The sequence below is a fragment of the Humulus lupulus genome, chromosome 5, assembly GCF_963169125.1.
Source record: "Humulus lupulus chromosome 5, drHumLupu1.1, whole genome shotgun sequence".
NCBI classification, from domain to species: Eukaryota; Viridiplantae; Streptophyta; class Magnoliopsida; order Rosales; family Cannabaceae; genus Humulus; species Humulus lupulus.
In genome coordinates this window covers 204,501,930-204,522,137 of record NC_084797.1, presented here as the reverse complement: position 1 = coordinate 204,522,137, position 20,208 = coordinate 204,501,930, and the positions used below count along the sequence as shown (strand labels likewise).

The following is a 20,208-nucleotide window of genomic DNA, read 5'->3' as shown; positions in this document are numbered from 1 at the left end:
GTACAAAGAGGGCCTTGACCTCCCTCATTTTTTTATAAATAAATACTTTCTTATTTTTTAAAAAAAAATTACATAGTTGCCCAAATTTTTATTTTTTGACGTTTTGGCCCCCATTAAATAAGTTTTCTGCCTTCATGGCTAAAAACAGAGAAAGTGCTAGCCATTCTAATGTGGGGGGCTTTTTTGTTAATATTAGTATGTATGAGCGCCTGAATTATTATTTTGTTACAAATAAAGAAATTACTAAGTTTGTGAGATAAATATATTATGAAGAGAATGTAAAATTGACGAAGCTTGTACTGTGATCGGAGAGTTGCAGGCTACGAGAATGACGAATCTTTAAGATGATGATGATGAGCTCCTCCACGTCAATGTTCACGTCGGTGTTATAAATTACCAAACAATACAAATTTTTAGATTGACATTAAAAAAATGAAAAAAATATATTTCAATAGCGATACATAACACCGTTGCATAAAAAGTATATGGCTTCATCTGATCAGAGTATTTAGGTTGGACCAGTCTGGGGCCCTTGAGTACTGCTTCGACTCTTTTCCCATTAATTATTGATATTATTTTTCTGTGAGCAAATCACAAATTCATATATATTTTCTCATATTCTGAGAAGTTGATTCATGAGATATAATTAAGTTGCCATGAAACTTGTTTTTAATTCTGGCACACATAAATTGATTAATCATAAATTCCAAACTATGATATTGTCCTACCCACTAAAAGAACAATGACAAAATATTATTCCAGTTATTTGGTATAAAGATCAAGGAAAAAAAACCATATTGTCAACCTCAAGCCAGAAAACCAAGAAACTGTAAGCCTACTCCTCTTACCAAAAATGCCATGTCGAATACATTATCAAAATTATTATTATAAAAAATTAAGAAAATTTCCATTTCCTGTGTGCCACAATGCAATATAGTTTGACAAGAAATTCTTTTGAAAAAAATATAAGTTGAACGCATTAACTGAGCACAAAATTTACCTATTAAGACGGTCAAACCATCCCTGTAATCGGTTCAGGTTCAGCATGTAAAATCTGCCATAAAATGAGTACTTTTTAGCTTACTTGTACTGCTGCGACATCCGCCACACCAACTTATCCATAAACTGACATTTCTTGTCAAATCCCCAGCCAGGGTTGCTCTACAGGTCAAACAAGTAATTGTACACAAAAATTTAGATCCATTTAAAAGAAACTGGGACAAGAAAGCCTTTTAGCAAGAAAAAAATATTACAGCATAAAATACTCCAACAATGTAAAAAATAAATAATTCAAGTACAGAAGGAATTAAGAAAAGAACACAAGAGCACTTCATACACCATGTATAATCCACAAGGAGGATACAAGCTTTATTTGGCTAGTACTCTTCTCAACCAATTGGACACTAATGAGGAAGCTTTTTGCTTACTTGTGCATTTGTGTTCACAATTAATCCCATGTATATTTGGGAACCCCAAGTCTATCATTGAGGCATGCAAATATGCTTGGGAACTCCAAGTCAATCAATGAGACATGCAAATATGTTTGGGATCGTCCCATTTGTAAATGGGACATGCAATTATTGAAAATTGGGATCAAACGGTCCAAACTCCAGAAAATAGTAGAAGATTCATTTTCTTTTTACACCATCAAGATTCATTGCAACCAACCTGAGAAAATTACAACCCAAATACTCCAACAAAAGAAAATGTGATACGTAAGATGTGTGTGGGAAGAGGGGGAAGGGGAAGGATTTAAATCTGGTAATAGCACGGCAATTATTTCATTCACATTTTTTCTATTATTTCTTTTTGAGTACTATAGTCATTTCAAAATAGCAATGAAAATGGTAAACTCTACTGCATAAAAAATATAGTAGTATATCAAAAGCCCACACCCATATCACTAAAAGCATAAAATTCATGTCAAAGCCAGTGAATGCGCAAATTAGAAATTAAAAAAAATCTAGGGACTCAAACTAGTTTTGACCAAATAGTTTCCATAAAGAAAAAATTCAGCTTTACTATAGAATCAGTTATTAAAAGAAAGAAAAACAACTGAAACTTAGTTAAATTGGTAGCCGGACCTAATTTTTAGAATACTGAAAAGAATCTTATACCAAAAAATACTAGACTCCAAGAGGTGAATGGTGTGGAATAAGATAGTGATAATTTGATAGGCCCGATAAGCCTATCATTCGGTTCACCTATACTAGGAGGGGAACCGGGTACACGAACCAGGGGTAGGCCGAGTCATTTTGTAGTGGATAAAATGTTAATTGGTTAGAGGGGTAATTTGGGCAAGTGTTAGCCTATTAGTGGGAAAAGGAAGCTATTATTCTGTTATGCAAGAATTAAGAGAATTCTAGGCATCATGGAGATTTCTCTATCCTTTTGTATATGAACTCATTTCCATTTTTATTCAAGAAAGCTTCTGGTTGTTCTTTGCTGGTTTACTGTTTCATTGGTTTATTACTGTTATTACTCTGGTAGTGTTTGTGCTTCTGTGAATTACTGGCAGGTCCTATTATAATTAGGATTCAATTGTTAATTAAAATATGATATTCAGAACAATCATTATTATTTTATTTAATTTTGAGCAAGTGGAGTTTTAGTATGTTTTAAATAGATTAGTTTCCTATTATCTTCCTGACTCGTTCTAAAATGTATATATGTTCTTCCACTTTCTGCCTCTACTCTCCTCTCTTCGCTCCCCATTCTACATCAGTGATGCATAACAAAATCTTAATTGGAAGTTTTCATTCTTGGAATGTCCCTACTCCCAAACACCTGAATTCTGATCTACCTTAGCCATACAGAATGACCATCATCAGCCCTCAAACCCTCATTTCAAAAGCTTCATTACATTCTTATATAATAAAAAATTCTATGCAATAGTACTTTCAAATTATCCCCAAAAGCAACTATAACAATGTCACATCAACTTTTCATGAAAAGTTCATCACATTCCCAGAATACCACCAATTATACTCCTAAAACAGAGCCTAATTGATTTACACATCACACAGGACATCTTAAAGTGTATCGAAAAAAATATATCAGCAGGTTCGAATCTTTAGAGAGTGATACTCAATGCCAAAATTCAGTTCCATCCTTGGCGCAGATTAAGAATAATAATAATTTTTTTTTACTGTGCATTATAACCCCATTCCAATGGCATAATAAGCAACATTACATGATATATTATGAAATATGAAGACTTAATTAGACGACAGGTGAGAAGAAAAGACAAAATGAAAATATTATTCACCCACAATGCAAAAGTATCTGAATTTGGAAATAATACTAAATGAAGGGAAAAAAAAAAGAAAAAAGAGCAAAGCTAACCTGGAGTGAAAGTACTGCACGATCAGTGAATTGCTTTACAGAATCAGGAGCCCTTACAGGAAGAGTTTTAGCAACGCGTTCTAATTCTTCTTGTTGTTTCTTTGCAGTAACCCTATTCGGTCCACTGTAGTAATCAACAATCTCCTTCAACAATGGTACTCTCTCCATTGTCTCTTTCATGATTTCCTAATAAAATGAACGGAAAAATATGGTCAGAAGAGACATGGACAAAACAACCTAACTTAGCTATGCCTTTTTTTTTCATTTTTTCTTTCTACTCACCACATATTAATAAAAATCCAGTAGTTAAACAAGAAAATAAAAACAAAAGTTTAATTTCATAGTGAAACTAAGCTGTTCATGGATACATTGTTCAGGTAACTTTCTTTTAATCAATTTTTTATTCTCACATCAAAACAACAGACTAAAAATGATCAGGTACATACAACTAAAACTATTATCGAAATTCGCAACAGAAAGGACGAACATAAAATAGTAAATTAAAATGATATAGAAATTTTAGTTACTTAATTACAGAAATATATCATGTAAATTTTCATGCGCTTGAAGAAGGAACATAAAATTCACTGAAGTTTTTCCTGTGATTCTAACTACAAAAACTTTGCTAACATATTAATTACAAAAGAAAAATGAGAAAACAAAGAGAGATAAAACTACAAGAAAACTATCTCTACAAAGCCGAATGTATAGTCTCTCTTATTGAGTGTGTCCACAGCAAATTAAATGACGAAATCTTAAACATTATAGAAGTAGGACAAGATTTTCTATATAAACTAAAGGGTTGCAGCGTGGCATCTGATTGGATGAATGCGGAGTGGGAATCTATGTGGTGCAGTATTCTGTTACAGGCAGTGTCAGAGCTAATTAGGGAGAGCCCCCTAAATTTTTGTTCCCTTCGTATTTTTATATTAAATAAGTCAAAAAAAATTATTTCAATGTAGAAGTTTAAGAAAAATAGTAATAAAGCCCCCAAATTATTTTTATACACAATTAGCCCCCTTGAATAATTTTCTCTGGTTCTGTCAACTGTTGACAGTTAGGAAATTAAAGATCTTCAAGTTTGATCTTTGAGTTCTATAGGAATAGGAGTCGGTTCCTATTCTTCAAACGTTTCTCGCTTTGTAATTAATAGTTTAAGTCTTGTATAGCCTATATATATATCCCTAGGTTGTAAATCTATAAAATAGAAAAAAAATATATATACAAGAAAGGTGTTTTTCCCTCACTATTTTCTGATGGTATCAGAGCCATAAGGCTTCTTCTCTTCTCGGCAATCTATTTTCTATCCAACTCCGGTTGTCTTCTCCGGCATCGGTAGCATCTGTTCTCTTCCGACACTTTAGCTCTCTTCAGCAGTCGCACGGTAGTTCTAGGAGTAGCTCACAGCCGTTGTCTTCCGTCTAGGCCCTCTCGGCAGTCGCACAGCATCCCAGCAGTCGCACAAGTCTCGGAGCCCAGCAGTCGCACGGAGCCCAGCAATCACACGGCGTCCTCTCCCATCGTACGGAGCCCAGAGGTTCTTGGCCTTTCAGTAGCCCTAAAGCATCTCGGCAGTCTTAGGAATCCTAGAATATGTCGAGCAGTGAGGACATATCATCTCAAACTATTGGGCCCATCTCTGAAAGTATTGGGCCTCACTCAAATAACCCTAACTTAGCCCGAACTTTGCCCAGTGGGTCTATGAGCTCCATTTATAACCAAGATAGTGGTTCCCTTAATATTACAGCTCAGAAACTAGATGGAAAAAATTACTTACAATGGGCCCAATCTGTCAAACTTGTTATATGTGGTCGTGGTAAGCTAGGATATATCACTGGTGATCTCTCAGCACCACCTGTCAATGATCCTACATACAAGGTAGGGCAAGCTGAAAATTCAATTGACTCAAAAATTAGTCGCAGACATTTATTCTTTAAGATTGCTAAGGTGTAGGACGCTGCCAGGAAAATGTATTCTGATCTCGGTAACGCTTCTCAGATTTTCGAAATCCGTACCAAGCTCAAAGAAATCAAGCATGGTAATCAAACTGTTACCCAGTATTTTTCTAACTTACAAGACTTGTGGCAGGAGCTCGATCTGTACCTTGACAATACACCCCTATGTGCTAATTGCACTACGATCCAACGGCAATAGTTAGAGAAAGAACGAGTTTTTTATTTTCTTACAGGGTTAATCAGTAATCTTGATGAAGTCAGAGGTCGTTTGGTGGGTCGTGCCCCATTTCCTGATATTGAAGAAGCATTCACTGAGGTTAGACGTGAAGAAGCACGTCGTTGTGTCATGCTCACTACTCCTGAACTACAGCCCATTGAAAGTTCAACTCTCGTTTCAAAATCCAGTCCACCACCACATGGAAAATTCATTCCTGACCCTCGACCTAATCGTAAGGGTGATCGACCGTGGTGTGATCACTGCTAACGTCACGATCATACTCAATCCACTCGTTGGGTAATCCATGGTAAACCACCCAATTGGACTCCTCGCTGCCAACATGAGAGAAAGGCATACCAAACTCAGACTGAGAGTAGCACTGATCAAAATAGTGTTGTTGCCCCTCCGTTCAGTAAGGAACAACTTGCCCACTTATGCACTCTTTTGAGTCAATCATCCATGAAACCCACTTCCGGTCCTAAGACTCATAATGCCTTTGTTGCACACTCTGGTAATTTTTCTTCCACTTCCAACACACCATGGATCATCGATTCAAGCGCCACTAATCACATGACAGATTTACCATATTTGTTTGATACTTATTTTCCCTGTTCCACTAAATCTAGCATCACAATTGCAAATGACACCCATTCTCTTATTGTTGGAATAGGCACTATTAAACTATCTGCTGATCTCATTCTTAAATCAGTTCTTTATGTTCCTTCTTTGCAATGCAATTTAATCTCTACCCGCAAATTAACTAGTGATAATCATTGCTTTGGTAAATTCGTGTCCAATTCTTGTCAATTTCACGATCTATCATCAGGGAGGATGATTGGCAGCGCTAGGATTCGTGACAGATTTTATTTCTTTGAAAGACAACAACCTGTCAAAGAGTCTTCTTCTCTATTGCATTTGGGTTCAAATTCTATTTCTAATTCTTGTTCATCTTTTGTTTCAAACTCTGTTTCACATTCAGACTCAAAAACAATTATGTTGTGGCATTGTCGACTTGGACATCCAAGTTTTTTATATTTAAAATATTTATTTCCATCTTTTTTTGTTATTGTGATATTTGTCAATTTGCCAAGCATACACGTGCTTCGTTCCCTCACAAAATATATACACCTTCCAACACATTCTCTCTTATTCATAGTGACATATGGGGACCTTCCAAGGTCAATACTTCTCATGGTAAGCGATGGTTTATCTCTTTTATCGATGATCACACACGTCTCACTTGGGTCTATCTCCTTAAAAGTAAATTTGAAACATGCCAAGTCTTTCAGAACTTTCATCATATGATCCAAACACAGTACTAAACGTCAATAAGAATACTTCGTACCGACAATGGTACTGAGTATTTCAATACCACTCTCGATCCCTATCTTCTTCAAAATTGGATTATTCATCAAAGCTCGTGTGTTGATACTCCGCAACAGAATGGAGTTGCTGAACGCAAAAATCATCTCTTAGAAGTTGTTCGTGCTCTTATGTTCACTATGCATATTCCTAAATACCTTTGGGGCGACGCTGTCCTTATCGCTGGTTACCTCATTAATCGTCTCCCTAGTCGCCCCCATCAGTTCAAAACACCATATTTTGTTCTCCAATCACTAATTCCTCAAATCTCTATCTCTACAAATACTCTATCAGCTAAAGTATTTGGTTGTACTGCTTTTGTACATGTTCACTCCCACCACCGGAGTAAATTTGATCCTAGAGTCATTAGGACAATATTTTTTGGTTACTCTCCTACCAAAAAAAGGTTATCGGTGTTATTGTCCCATCACAAAAAGATCATTTATCTCATGTGACGTCACCTTTTTCGAGGATACTCCTTACTTCACTCCCACATCGCTCCAGGGGGAGTCCAACCATCACCAACAAGAAGCTCAGTGGTCGTGGGAGTTAGAATTACCCTTATCCACTCCTGTTCCATTTTCTTCCTCCACTCCACTTTCTTCTAAACCAGATATTCCAACAGTCTCTCCTGAACCAGAATATCCACCAATCTCTCCTCAGACAACCACTCATAAAATCACTGAACCAGTAGGTCATCCTCAATACCAAAACATACACAAAGAGATTCGAGTATATTCCACGAGAAATAAACAGGTTACGAATCCCCAGCACAGTCAAGCATCCAAGCCGGTGATAGAACCACTTCCCTCAAAAGATCCAGGTATTTTTCCATCAAACAAACAATCAGATCTAGATATCCCTATTGCATTGAGGAAAGGAACTAGATCATGCACCCAACACCCCATTTCAAAATTCATTTCTTGTTCAAAATTATCATCTCCATTTAAAGCGTTTACCTCTAGTCTATCAGATGTTGTGATTCCCAGGAATATTGAAGAAGCTATTGATTCTCCCCAATGGAAAGCAGCAGCTATTGAAGAGATTAGAGCCCTTAAACAGAATGAAACTTGGAAATTAGTGGAGCTACCATCAAACAAGAAGGTAATAGGGTGCAAATGGGTGTTCACAGTTAAATACAATGCAAATGGATCTCATCTATTGAGAGTTACAAAGCTCGGTTAGTTGCCAAGAGTTTTACTCAAACCTACAGAATTAACTACACAGAAACGTTCGCTCCAATTGCCAAACTCAACACTATCAGAGTTCTATTCTCGTTAGCAGTTAACTTGGATTGAGAGTTGCATCAACTCGATGTAAATAATGCTTTCTTGAATGGGGAACTTGAAGAGGAAGTGTATATGAGTCGGCCCCCGGGATTTGAAGAATCTCTCAAGACAAACACTGCAAGCTGAACAAATCACTCTATGGCTTGAAACAATCTCCTCGAGCATGGTTTAATCGGTTCTTGAAAGTTGTAAAAGGACTCGGATACAATCAAGGTCAGACTGATCACACTCTTCGTTAAGCAGTCAGAAATTTGAAAAATGGCAGTATTGATTGTGTGTGTTGATAACATAATTATCACTGGTAATCACACTGAAGAGATAAATTCAATAAAAAAAATGTTGGCAAAGGAGTTCAAAGTCAAAGATCTCGGCACTCTCAAGTATTTTCTGGGTATAGAATTCGCTAGAAGCAAAAGAGGTATTTCTGTGTCCCAAAGAAAATACACTCTAGACATACTAAAGGAGACAAGCATGCTCAGAGGCAGGCGCAGCAAAACTCCAATCGAGCTCGAAGACAAAAAGAAAATGTTTGAAGGAAGGCCAGTTAACAAAGGAAGGTATCAACAATTGGTAGGAAAACTCATCTAACTCTCACATATTAGACTTGACATTGCCTTTGCAGTAAGTATAGTCAGTCAATATATGCATGATCTGTGTCAATATATGCATGATCCGTGTCAGGGACATCTCAATGCAGTATATAGAATTTTGAGGTATCTCAAACAAACACCTGAAAAGGGTCTTTTCTTTAGGAAGACTACTGAAAGAAAGGTTGAGGTTTTTACAGATGCACACTGGGCTAGTTCAGTTGATGATAGGAAGTCTACATCTGGATATTGCACAATGATATGGGGAAATGTGGTAACATGGAGGAGCAAAAAGCAAACATTAGTTGCGAGAAGCAGTGCAGAAGCTGAATATAGAGTCATGGCCCATGGAGTGTGAAGCAATATGGATCAAACATCTACTAGAGGAATTAAAGATTGAATATGAAGTCCCTATTCAGTTCTACTGTGACAACCAATCTACCATTTGCATTGCATATAACCCTATACATCGTGATAGAACTAAACACGTGGAAGTTGACCATCACTTTATTAAAGAAAAGATTGACGAAGGAATTATCAACATTAGATACGTACATGCTAATCAACAGCTAGCTGATATTCTCACAAAGGGGCTATCCGATCAAGTATTTGATTTCCTAGTAAACAAGCTGGGACTCATCAATATCTAAAGTCTAGCTTGAGGGGGAGTGTTGACCGTTAGGAAATTAAAGATCTTAAAGTTTGATCTTTGAGTTCGATAGGAATAATAATCAGTTCCTATTCTTCAGACGTTTCTCATTTTGTAATTAATAGTTTAAGTCTTGTATAGCCTATCTATATATATATATATATATATCCCTAGGTTGTAAATCTTTAAAACAAAAAAAGAAAATATACAACAAGAAAGGTGTTTTTCCCTCACCATTTTCACATCAACTTACAGGGAAATAAAGATTTGTGTGGGGTAGGGGTAGAGAGAAAGGTACCTGATAATTTGGTGGTTTAGACTTTTAACTGGAGAGGCCAGGCTCTCAAACAACCTGGGATGGCCTAATTCAATTTCTACCTCTTTTCTCTATGCTTTGTGTTTACTGTAACTCTATTGCCCAGAAAATCCTATCAGCAAACCAGTGAAGAAAGGCAAGGAGGACGGGACTCAAACTCAAGCAAACAAATATCACATTTTCAAGACTGAATTTTTTCTTGCACTGGACATAAATATCTAACATAACAAACACAAACTACTATAGTCTAAAGCAAATTGATACTCCACCATGAGTTCATGAAAAAAACGTAAAAGAGACCAGGGTGCCATTGCATCATTACCAAAAGCCATTTATGTAAAAAAATGAAATATCAACTCTACCTCCCACTCTTCTTGGCTTTCAATTCCCTCGTAAGCCATCAAGAACGGTTTCGCCTTCTCGAGTGCATCTCGAAGAGAAATAGGTGGCTTCTCGTCTATGTCTGGGTTATTCTCAAAATCTCCCATCATATACTCTGGTTCAAACTCTATCTGCAATCCATTAAACAAACACAAGTAAAGCCAAAAACTGATTAAATTGTAATGAACCCTGTTCGACCCAAAAAAATTCAAGTTACTCAGAAATTATCAAATGACACAAGAATTGCCTAGAAATCCTAAACCTTATTAAACAGTTCAGTTCAGTTCATAAGCTTACTACTATCATATCATCGTTCTATCCTAAACTAGAAAAAGACTTAAGCTTAACAGAGGTAATTGCAGTTCTTATCTCAGAACTTAGCATAGTATTCTTTAAGTTTTAAACGAATCTAAACATATCAAGGAACATCACCTACACTAAAACATTAAACAAATAAAGCCAATGCATCATCATTTAGCCCAACTTCGTACCTTATAATTCACGTCTAGAGCATCCAGATAGGCGTCATCAATCGGAGAAGGTAGTACCCTATCACCCATCTCTTCAAATCCTTCAGTAAATTTGCTCATAACTTCAGTTCCAAACTTCTCGGCCAACTTCTCTGCCATGTTCTCCGCTTCAGCACCGTCACCGAACAACGCCTTCTCGTTCTCGTCCTCCGAATCCTCAAACCTACCCCTCCCTCTTCCGGTCCCTCTTCCTCGGCCCCGGCTGCCTCTTCCTCTCATCCCTCTACCTCCACCTCTTCCACCTTCTCCAACATCGACACCGTCCGAATCCCGCGCCAACACCCCCAATGCATGCTTCACTGCCTGCTCCGGACTCATTTTCAGTTCTGCTCGTCTTTCAGTTGCCGGACCCTGAGCCTTGGGGGGCTGAATATGCCGGTTCACTTCCTTAGTTTGTATCTCTGGGCCCGACGGTTGCCTTCTTATTTGTCCCCTACCTGCACCGGTCAGCATCGATGCGATATTATCTGGGAGACGATTCTTCCCCGCGTCCGAAACGTCGCCATCTAGGACATTAGATTGCACAGAGTCCAGAACATCCTCCCTTCTGAAAAAAATGGGTTTCTTGGGTTCGGTTACCTTGACCTCCTCCGGAGACGTTTGTTCGGCGCCGGGTGGGGCCGGAATTGGATCGGAAGGTGCGCCCCGGGCCGCCGCAGAAGGAGGCTTGAACGAGGAAACGAAAGAGGAGTAGGACGGGAGAATTGGGGATGAAGCGACGGGTTTGCCACGGCCATGGCCATGGCCTAAAGGCGACGGAGATTCGTCAGGATCGGGTTTGGAGACATCGGTCTGTGGCTGGCCCGGAGCTCGCGGTGCGGTGAAGTCAAACCGAGGAAAGCTGCCCCGGCCTCGTCCTCGTCCATCCCCGCCATCGCCGCCGGCGGAGGAAGTACAGTAGGGGATTAGGGTTTGTTTGGCGGTGGCATTGGATAGGTTTATGGAGTACGGGAGATTTCTTCCGATACTAGAGCTTCTTCTCATTTTGGCATTGAGAAACCAGTAAGTACGACTACTAGTACTCCTACTATGGGTTTAGGGGTTTTCAATGTGTGTGTGTGTGTTTTTTTTTTTTTTTTGAGAAAATGTGGAGTGAATCTAAAACTACTATAAATTTTTAGTTTTGGATCTCTATTTTAAAATTTTATTTTTAGACCCATGTGTTTTTAGGATAAAAGTAAACCTTATATCTTATTTATTAAAAACACGTTAAAATATGGAATTAATTATTTAATTATGGTTAACCATTTGAATAATTTAAAAAAAAAAACAAAGTGTTACTGAATAATTAAAAAAATAAAAAATAAAAAAATAATTAAAAATTTCTGTAATTCTTTCTTATTGCTTCAAACACAAAATTCAAAAACATAAACTCAAAATCAAACATCAAATAATAAAATAAAAACTAGAAATTGAATAAAAAAAATCACAATACAAGATGTTGTCCGTGATTTCATCATTGGACATGTGGCAGTCATTAAAGAAGTAATTAGACTCCTCGTGAGGATAGTGAAGCTCTATAAAGCTCGCCCAAAACTCCTCAGAGGGCAGTATTCTCCCAACAAGCCAAGTTCCCTATTTTAGGCGTGAATCTCTCCAAGTGAGGCCACGTTCCGAGGACCACACTAGAGATTTTCCTGTCTTCTTGATCCGATAGTCCTCCAGGTCTAGGAGCTTTGTCCTCGAGCCTAGAGAGCACCAGTTGTCCATCATTGTAGCCTTAGGCCACCACAAGATTGTCTGACAGCTTTTTTGGTGCCTCGAGTAGTGGCATCGAGTTCGTACACTCGACAATTGGTACTTCCTACAATGCCACCTGACACGGGAAAATGTGCAGCCGCACCCTGACAGTGTCAGAAGTGTGCCTCCTGTAAAGTTGATGGGCTGCATCCTACGAATTTGGCCCCTGTGATACGTATGGGTCCACAGTCTTTATTATAACATTCAGAGGGGTTAAATAACAATTAACTCCCCAAATAATTGGGAAATATTTTTTGAGCTCCAGCCCTTATAAATAAGGCCAAGATACCATTAAAAAAGGGCTCACAACTTTTGTACTCAGAGCAATATATACGCTGCCTGAGAAACCCCCATTGAAACTTGTCATCTCAAGCTTCAAAAACTCTAATACTACAGACTCGTGGACTAGGGTTGCTTTATAACCTGAATCACATAAAACCTTATGTTCATCTTCATTATTATTTTTTTTGAAGTTCTATTATTAGGTCGATGGCAAAAAAGACAGTCAACAATTTGGTGCTTTCATTGAGAGCTTGAAGGAAGGTTGAAGAAACAGTCATGGTGACCACTCATAGAAACGCTCTAGACGATGCAGCTCCTGCCACTGGAGCTGAAAGGGGAGAAACCAACCAGCCACCTCCATAAGACTTCCCGGAGATGGCCCAAGAAGATTTTGATGAGAATGCTGATGTAGAGTCCAAGAACTTTACTTAGCTAATTGTTTAGTAGTATTATAGTATGTTTAGTGTTATCATTGTTACTTTGGATTTTTGGTTCAGACCGGGAGTTATTTGGACACTCATAGTAGTACTTATAGATTTTCTAAGTTTAACCTATAGTTTAAGAATATTAAGTATAACCTAAGGTTTGATTAATGTGTCTGATATTAAGGAATATATTATTATATTATAAGGTTTAGACATCAACCAATAGGATTTTAAGCACATGTTTTGAATGGTAATTAAGGATTTAGTATTTTTGAGGATTAAATTAAATAAGGGTAAAAGTTTGAATGTATAGGGTCAGTCAGCAGCTTTGAGCACGTTGAGGGCTTAGTCAAGGTTGTTTACTCCATTCAAACTCAGCTAAAAATGTGTAAATTCGTGTTTAAATATTCAGCGTATGCCGATATATCGCAGCTATAGGGGGCGATATGTCGCAGCACGTAGATACGGAAAACACGAATCGATGCACGGTCGCCTCGGGAACAAAGGACCAGGCGATATATCGCCTATAGGGGGCGATATATCGCCTCCACCAGCATGAATTCAATACATTTGAATTCTTTTCCCTTCAGCCATTCAAACTCCTTCAACAGTCCAGCATCTTCTGAACGAGTCTTCAGCCTCTGCTGAACGATTATTCAAATGATTTTCACCTAAAAAAAGCCATTATTTTTATTCAAGTAAAATCAAGATATTTTCATTCCCAAACTCTATAAATAGGACCTAGTACCCAGCCATTATTCACCATTTGCTCTAAGTTCAGAGGCTGCTAGTGTTAAGTGAGTGAGAGAGTGTAAACACTTGGTTTGGGGAAAAACTATAAGCTTAAACATCATAAGCTTATCAAACACTTGGGAAGTAAGTGAGTGCTATAGTATTTCGGTGGATGTTAGATTGATCTTGCAATCTTTGAGGTAAACCCAAAACTCTAGTCCTTTCTGTATTCTATGTTATTTCTTTTCTCAAAACCTTCTACTCAGTCCCCTAACCTTATTCTTATTTTTGGTTAGGGAATCCAAGTTCTTAAGCACTTAAGTGGTGGTAAGCATATTTTCGTTTAATGGTTTAGTCTTCCTATTCTCTTTCATTTCATCTCCTTTCTTTAGACTCACCCTTGTTCATTGTGGTTTTAGGAGTGTTCCAAAAGTCCTAACTCAGTCCATTTTATCCCGGTAACTTTGGTAAGGAAAATAGGCTAGAATTAATATGTTATGTGCTTATGTTATCTATATGTTTATGTTATTAAAAGTGTTATGATATGTATATGTGTATGTAGGCTTGGGCATATGACCCATATGACTAACAAGACCCCAAATGGGTTATGGGCATATGACCTACTTAGCTAGTAGGACCCCATTAACCCCATGGGCATATGCTTGTTTAGTCTATGGGACCCCAAGTAATAATGGCCATTATAATAAGTGTATGTTATATGTATTATGTTAAGTCTTTATGTTTTCTTATGAGATTATGTATGTGACTTTGTGTTAGATTTTCCTTACTGGGCATTAGGCTCACTCCTTTCTGTTTATGTGCAGGAAAATAAGTTTAGAGGCGGAAAGATTCGTGACGCTTGGAGAATGTGTATCGATGAGGAATGGAGTCAAGGGGCCGAGCGTTATTCGATTCGAGGATATAGTCTCCTTTTATGTTTTTATGGTTTTTATGTGTATTTTCCGCATTATTATGAAATGTCTTTTATTTTAAATCTTGTTTTGTTTTAAAGACAATGGGATCCCAAAATCCTTCTTAGTATTCTGTTTCTTTGTAAATAACTCTTATTTTCAAGTTACTCAATAAATTATGGTATTTTCGTAAAAATGTAAGTTTTATGTATAGTTTCGATAATGGTCCAATTAGTCTAGATTAGTGGGTCATTACAGTTGGTATCAGAGAAAACGGTTCCTTCGCATGAAGTTCTCCTCGATACACATGCTCAAAGCTCCGAATCGGACCGCCAAGTAAGTGTTTAAGTTACAAGTTACAAGTTACTTTGTCTATGTGTATAGCTAACAACTTTAGTGTTTATGTTTCAGTTAAAAATGAATGGAGCTTTAACCTACCAAGATATCCGAGCCATTAAGGCCTTAAAAAGAATAAGGGAGCCAAGAAACACCGTAGGAGCCTTAGAAAGGATTACACGAAGGTTGCTTTTGTTTCACCAAGCAATAGGTGGCCTTCAAGAGGCTAAACAAATAATGCTAAGATCAACAGAACAATATGTATTAGTGATTAGGTTGTTTAAAGATTTCCATCCTGTAATAGCAGCCTTAGAAGAAATATGGGAAGAAATGAATGATGAGGATGAATCACCATTAGCAATGAGATACTATTTCCTCTTAGTTAGGTTCACCGCAAAATTTGAATTTCAATTCACCAAGGAGCAAAAGAATAGGATTCTCACAAACCTTCCTAGAGGGCATTTTGATGCTCATGATAATGATGACTATGAGGCTATAGATGATGATATGTTAGATGACGGATCGGATGTAGAAGATCCCGATTTTTAGATTAGTAGTTTTTATTTGTTTTATTTACTTTTATGTTATGATTGTAATAAGTGAAATTGTTTTCCAAATGAATAAACATGCTATTTGAATATCATGTGTGAGTTTGAAATTTTTTTTCACAATCATAATAAATACTAAATAAAATGAATAATGACTGAGTTCGGTGAGGGTGGATACGAATCAATGAACCTGGTTTCCTTGTTGAGAGTTAGGGGGCCTTAGTAGTGGGAACGATTTTACTGATCCCAGCCCTCCCTCAATATGGTTAACTTTGGAACAAAGATAAGTTTCGAGCCTGAGAATTAAGTCATATAGGATGATTAGAAACACACTTAGAAAATAAAGATGACTTGTTTTTCTAAGTATAGAAACCCACTCTAATAATAAATAAAGACCTATATAATTTTTCATAAAAAGTCATAATAAATAGGTCCGAGATATGTTTGTTTTAGAATAAGTTTTTGCCTTAGAGCCTATTAGGAAAAAAAAAAAAAAAAAGTTCTAACATGTTTCTTTTAACTGTTAGAACTCTGCTACGATGTCTCTCCGAAGATCTGCTCGCACCAACGGGAACGCTTCCAACGATGTTCCAGCGACCAATGCGGTCCCTACCGTTCGCCGAAGGAGAGTACGTGTTACTGCTCGCCGCAACGCACCGGCACAGCCAGCTGACAACACTGCAGAGATTGCCAGACTGCGACAGCAAGTTGAGGAACTTCTGCAGCAACAACGCCAACAGGCTCAATCTCAGCCTCAGCCTCCGCCACAGCCACAGCCGCAGCCGCAGCCACAGCCAATGGCCCCAGCACCCCAACAAGTTGGTCCGTATGGGGGATGGCCTATGACGAACTACGCTCCTTATCCTGTTCAGCACATGGAGCCAGTGTACGAGAGGTTCCGCAAGCAGCACGCTCCGAACTTCGAAGGGACTACGGACCCCTTTGAAGCAGAAGAATGGCTAAGGAATGTGGAGCCGATCCTAGCCCACATGAACCTCAATAATGCTGACCGCATATCCTGCGTCTCATCTTTACTCAAGAAAGATGCCAGGATATGGTGGGATTTGGTCCAGCAATCCCACGATGCTGCCACCATGACGTGGACCCGATTTGTGGAGCTCTTCCACAAGAAGTACTACAATTCAGCAGTGCTTGCTATGAGAGTTGAGGAGTTCACCAATCTGAAGCAAGGGAACTTAACAGTGGCGGAATATGCTCGTCAGTTTGATCGCTTAGCCAAGTTCGCGGCAGAGTTAGTTCCGACCGATTATCTGAGGGTGAACAAATTCGTGAGAGGACTCCGACCAAAGATTGAGATGGGGGTGAAGCTAGCAAACCCGGGAAACACTTCATATGCCGACGTTCTTGAGACGGCAATTGAAGTAGAAAGGTTGCAAGCCAACGTGAGCAAAGAAGAAGCCAGCAAGCCGGAACCTAGGCAGCAGAGCCAACCTCAGGCCAATCGGAACAACAATCAGTCCAGCAACAGTCAGTCCAACAACAACGGTAACGGACAGAAGAGAAGGCATCCTGACAACAAGCAAGCCGACAACAATAAAAGGGCACGACCAAGTAATGGGGGAAATAGGTCGGGCTACGTGGAATACCCGCCATGTGCCAAATGTCAGAAGAAGCACCCCGGAGAATGCCGTGCCAACACCAAGGAGTGTTTCAACTGTGGTCAAGAAGGGCATCGTAAAAGAGACTGTCCTCAGCAAAAGCCGGAAGGAAAGAAGGACGAAAAGATGGTTCCTGCTCGGGTTTTTGCCTTAACCCAAGGAGAGGCGGATGCTAGCAACAAGGTGGTCACAGGTCAGGTTTCCATCCTCAATAAATTATGTCATGTATTATTTGATTCGGGAGCCACCCATTCGTATATTTCGTTAGGAATGATAGATAAACTAGACAAACCTAGTGAAAGATTTAGAACTAGGTTTGCAACCGAGTTGCCTTCGGGCAAAGTAGTTCTATCATCACGAATTGTACGAGGCGTACCAATCAAGATTGAGGACAAGGAACTAGAAGGAGACCTGATAGAGCTGGTGATCAAAGACTTCGACGTCATACTAGGCATGGATTGGCTAGCACGGCATGGCGCAACGATCGACTGCAGACGCAAGAAGGTGACATTCGATACTCCTGACGGCCAGAAACTGTGCTTCATGGGACAAGCTTCAGGACTACGCACACCGTTAGTATCATCTCTCAAAGCTCAAAGAATGATGGAGAAAGGATGTCAAGCATTCTTAGCCAACATCACGAATGTGGAGAAGGAGACATCACTCAAAGTTGGAGATGTTCGAGTCATACAAGAATTTCCAGAAGTTTTCCCCGATGACTTGCCAGGATTGCCGCCAACTAGAGAAATAGACTTCACGATAGAATTAGTACCGGGCACCGAGCCTATCTCTAAGGCACCATACCGGATGGCACCTACGGAACTCAAGGAGTTAAAGACGCAGCTACAAGAACTCCTAGACTTGGGTTTCATTAGGCCAAGCCATTCACCATGGGGAGCTCCGGTACTATTCGTGAAAAAGAAGGACGGAAGTATGCGCATGTGCATAGACTACCGTGAGCTGAATAAAGTAACGATTAAGAACAAATACCCGCTACCTCGGATTGATGATTTGTTTGATCAACTCCGAGGCGCGACTGTATTCTCTAAGATCGATTTACGGTCCGGGTATCATCAGCTCAAGGTAAAGGGGGAAGATATTCCTAAGACAGCCTTTAGGACTCGTTATGGACATTACGAGTTCTTGGTTATGTCTTTTGGTCTTACTAACGCGCCAGCCGCGTTTATGGACTTAATGAATAGGGTCTTCAAGGACTACTTGGATAAATCTGTCGTTGTGTTCATCGATGACATTTTAATTTACTCCAAGAATGAAGTGGAGCACGAGGAACACTTGAGGATAATTTTGACGCGATTGAAGGAGCACCAACTCTACGCGAAGTTCAAGAAATGCGAGTTTTGGCTCTCACAAGTGGCGTTCCTCGGGCACATCATATCGAAAGACGGAGTTGCAGTAGATCCATCGAAGGTAGAGGCCGTGAAAGATTGGCCTAGACCAAAGAACGCGTCGGAAGTAAGAAGCTTCTTAGGGCTAGCAGGTTACTATAGAAAGTTTGTAGAGGGCTTTTCTAAAATAGCCACTCCACTCACCAACCTGACCCGGAAGCAACAAAAGTTTAACTGGAATGATAAGTGTGAGGAAAGCTTCCAGTTGCTTAAGGATAAGCTTTGCTCAACACCAGTACTTAGTGTCCCAACACCCAACGACAAGTTCGTTGTCTACTGTGATGCATCAAAGTTAGGATTGGGATGCGTACTGATGCAAAATGACAAGGTGATAGCCTACGCGTCACGTCAGTTAAAGGAGTATGAACAACGCTATCCAACTCACGATATGGAGTTGGCAGCGGTGGTCTTTGCGTTAAAAATCTGGCGCCATTATCTTTACGGAGAACGGTGCGAGATTTATACGGACCACAAAAGTTTAAAATACTTCTTTACTCAGAAGGAGCTTAACATGAGGCAGCGCCGGTGGTTGGAATTAGTAAAGGATTACGACTGCGAAATCCTATACCACCCGGGGAAGGCAAACGTAGTTGCCGATGCACTTAGCCGAAAAAGTTATGGGAACTTAGCAGCCTTATCCGGAATAGAAAAGCCACTACAGCAGGAGCTTATCAGTGCCGGAATAGAAGTGGTTGTAGGCAAGCTGGCTAACTTGTCTATCCAATCGAATCTGCTAGAAGACATACGGAATGGTCAGAGACATGATGATTCACTAGCAACGCACATGAATGCAGTCCGAGAAGGCAAGACTACAGATTTCTCAATATCCAGTCAAGGTTTATTGAGATATAAGGATCGAGTATGCGTGCCAGACGATCAGAGTATTAAGAAGACGATCCTAGAAGAAGCGCACAGTACTCCGTACTCAGTTCATCCAGGGTCTACCAAGATGACTCATGACATCAAGGCAGTCTATTGGTGGCCAGGGATGAAGAAGGACATAGCAGAGTATGTATCTAAGTGTCTGGTATGCCAGCAAGTGAAGGCGGAGCATCAGCGACCTGCAGGATTATTGCAACCGCTTAGCATACCGGAGTGGAAGTGGGACGATATAGCCATGGACTTCATGACGGGTCTGCCAAAGACAAATAAGCAGCATGATTCTGCTTGGATAGTCATAGATAGACTAACCAAGTCGGCTCATTTTCTGCCTGTTAAGACTTCTTATACGGCAGACCAATATGCAGACATCTACATCCAAGAGATTGTACGATTGCATGGAATCCCCAAGACGATAGTATCAGATAGAGGATCAGTGTTTACGTCAAGATTTTGGAGAAGCTTACAGCAAGCCATGGGTACTAAGTTAAGTCTTAGTACAGCTTTCCATCCTCAGACAGATGGGCAATCAGAGCGTACGATTCAGATCTTAGAGGATATGCTACGCGCATGTGTACTTGACTTTGGAGGATCGTGGAACAAGTACTTACCGCTGATCGAGTTCTCGTACAACAACAGCTACCAGTCGACGATCGGAATGGCACCTTATGAGTTGCTATATGGAAGAAGGTGCCGATC

General features: G+C 39.4%; 1 protein-coding gene across 1 annotated transcript; it reads right to left on the bottom strand.

Moving 5' to 3' along the window:
- Window positions 1-854: 854 nt before the first annotated feature.
- LOC133778069 (uncharacterized) lies at window positions 855-11,698 on the bottom strand. The gene is made up of 4 exons (XM_062217891.1): window positions 10,593-11,698; window positions 10,083-10,232; window positions 3,346-3,531; window positions 855-1,161 (listed from the first exon to the last, which is right to left on the bottom strand). The coding sequence occupies exons 1-4, from the start codon at window positions 11,613-11,615 to the stop codon at window positions 1,081-1,083; spliced, it is 1,440 nt and encodes a 479-aa protein (XP_062073875.1). The 5' UTR covers window positions 11,616-11,698; the 3' UTR covers window positions 855-1,080.
- Between the last annotated feature and the right edge of the window lie 8,510 nt (window positions 11,699-20,208).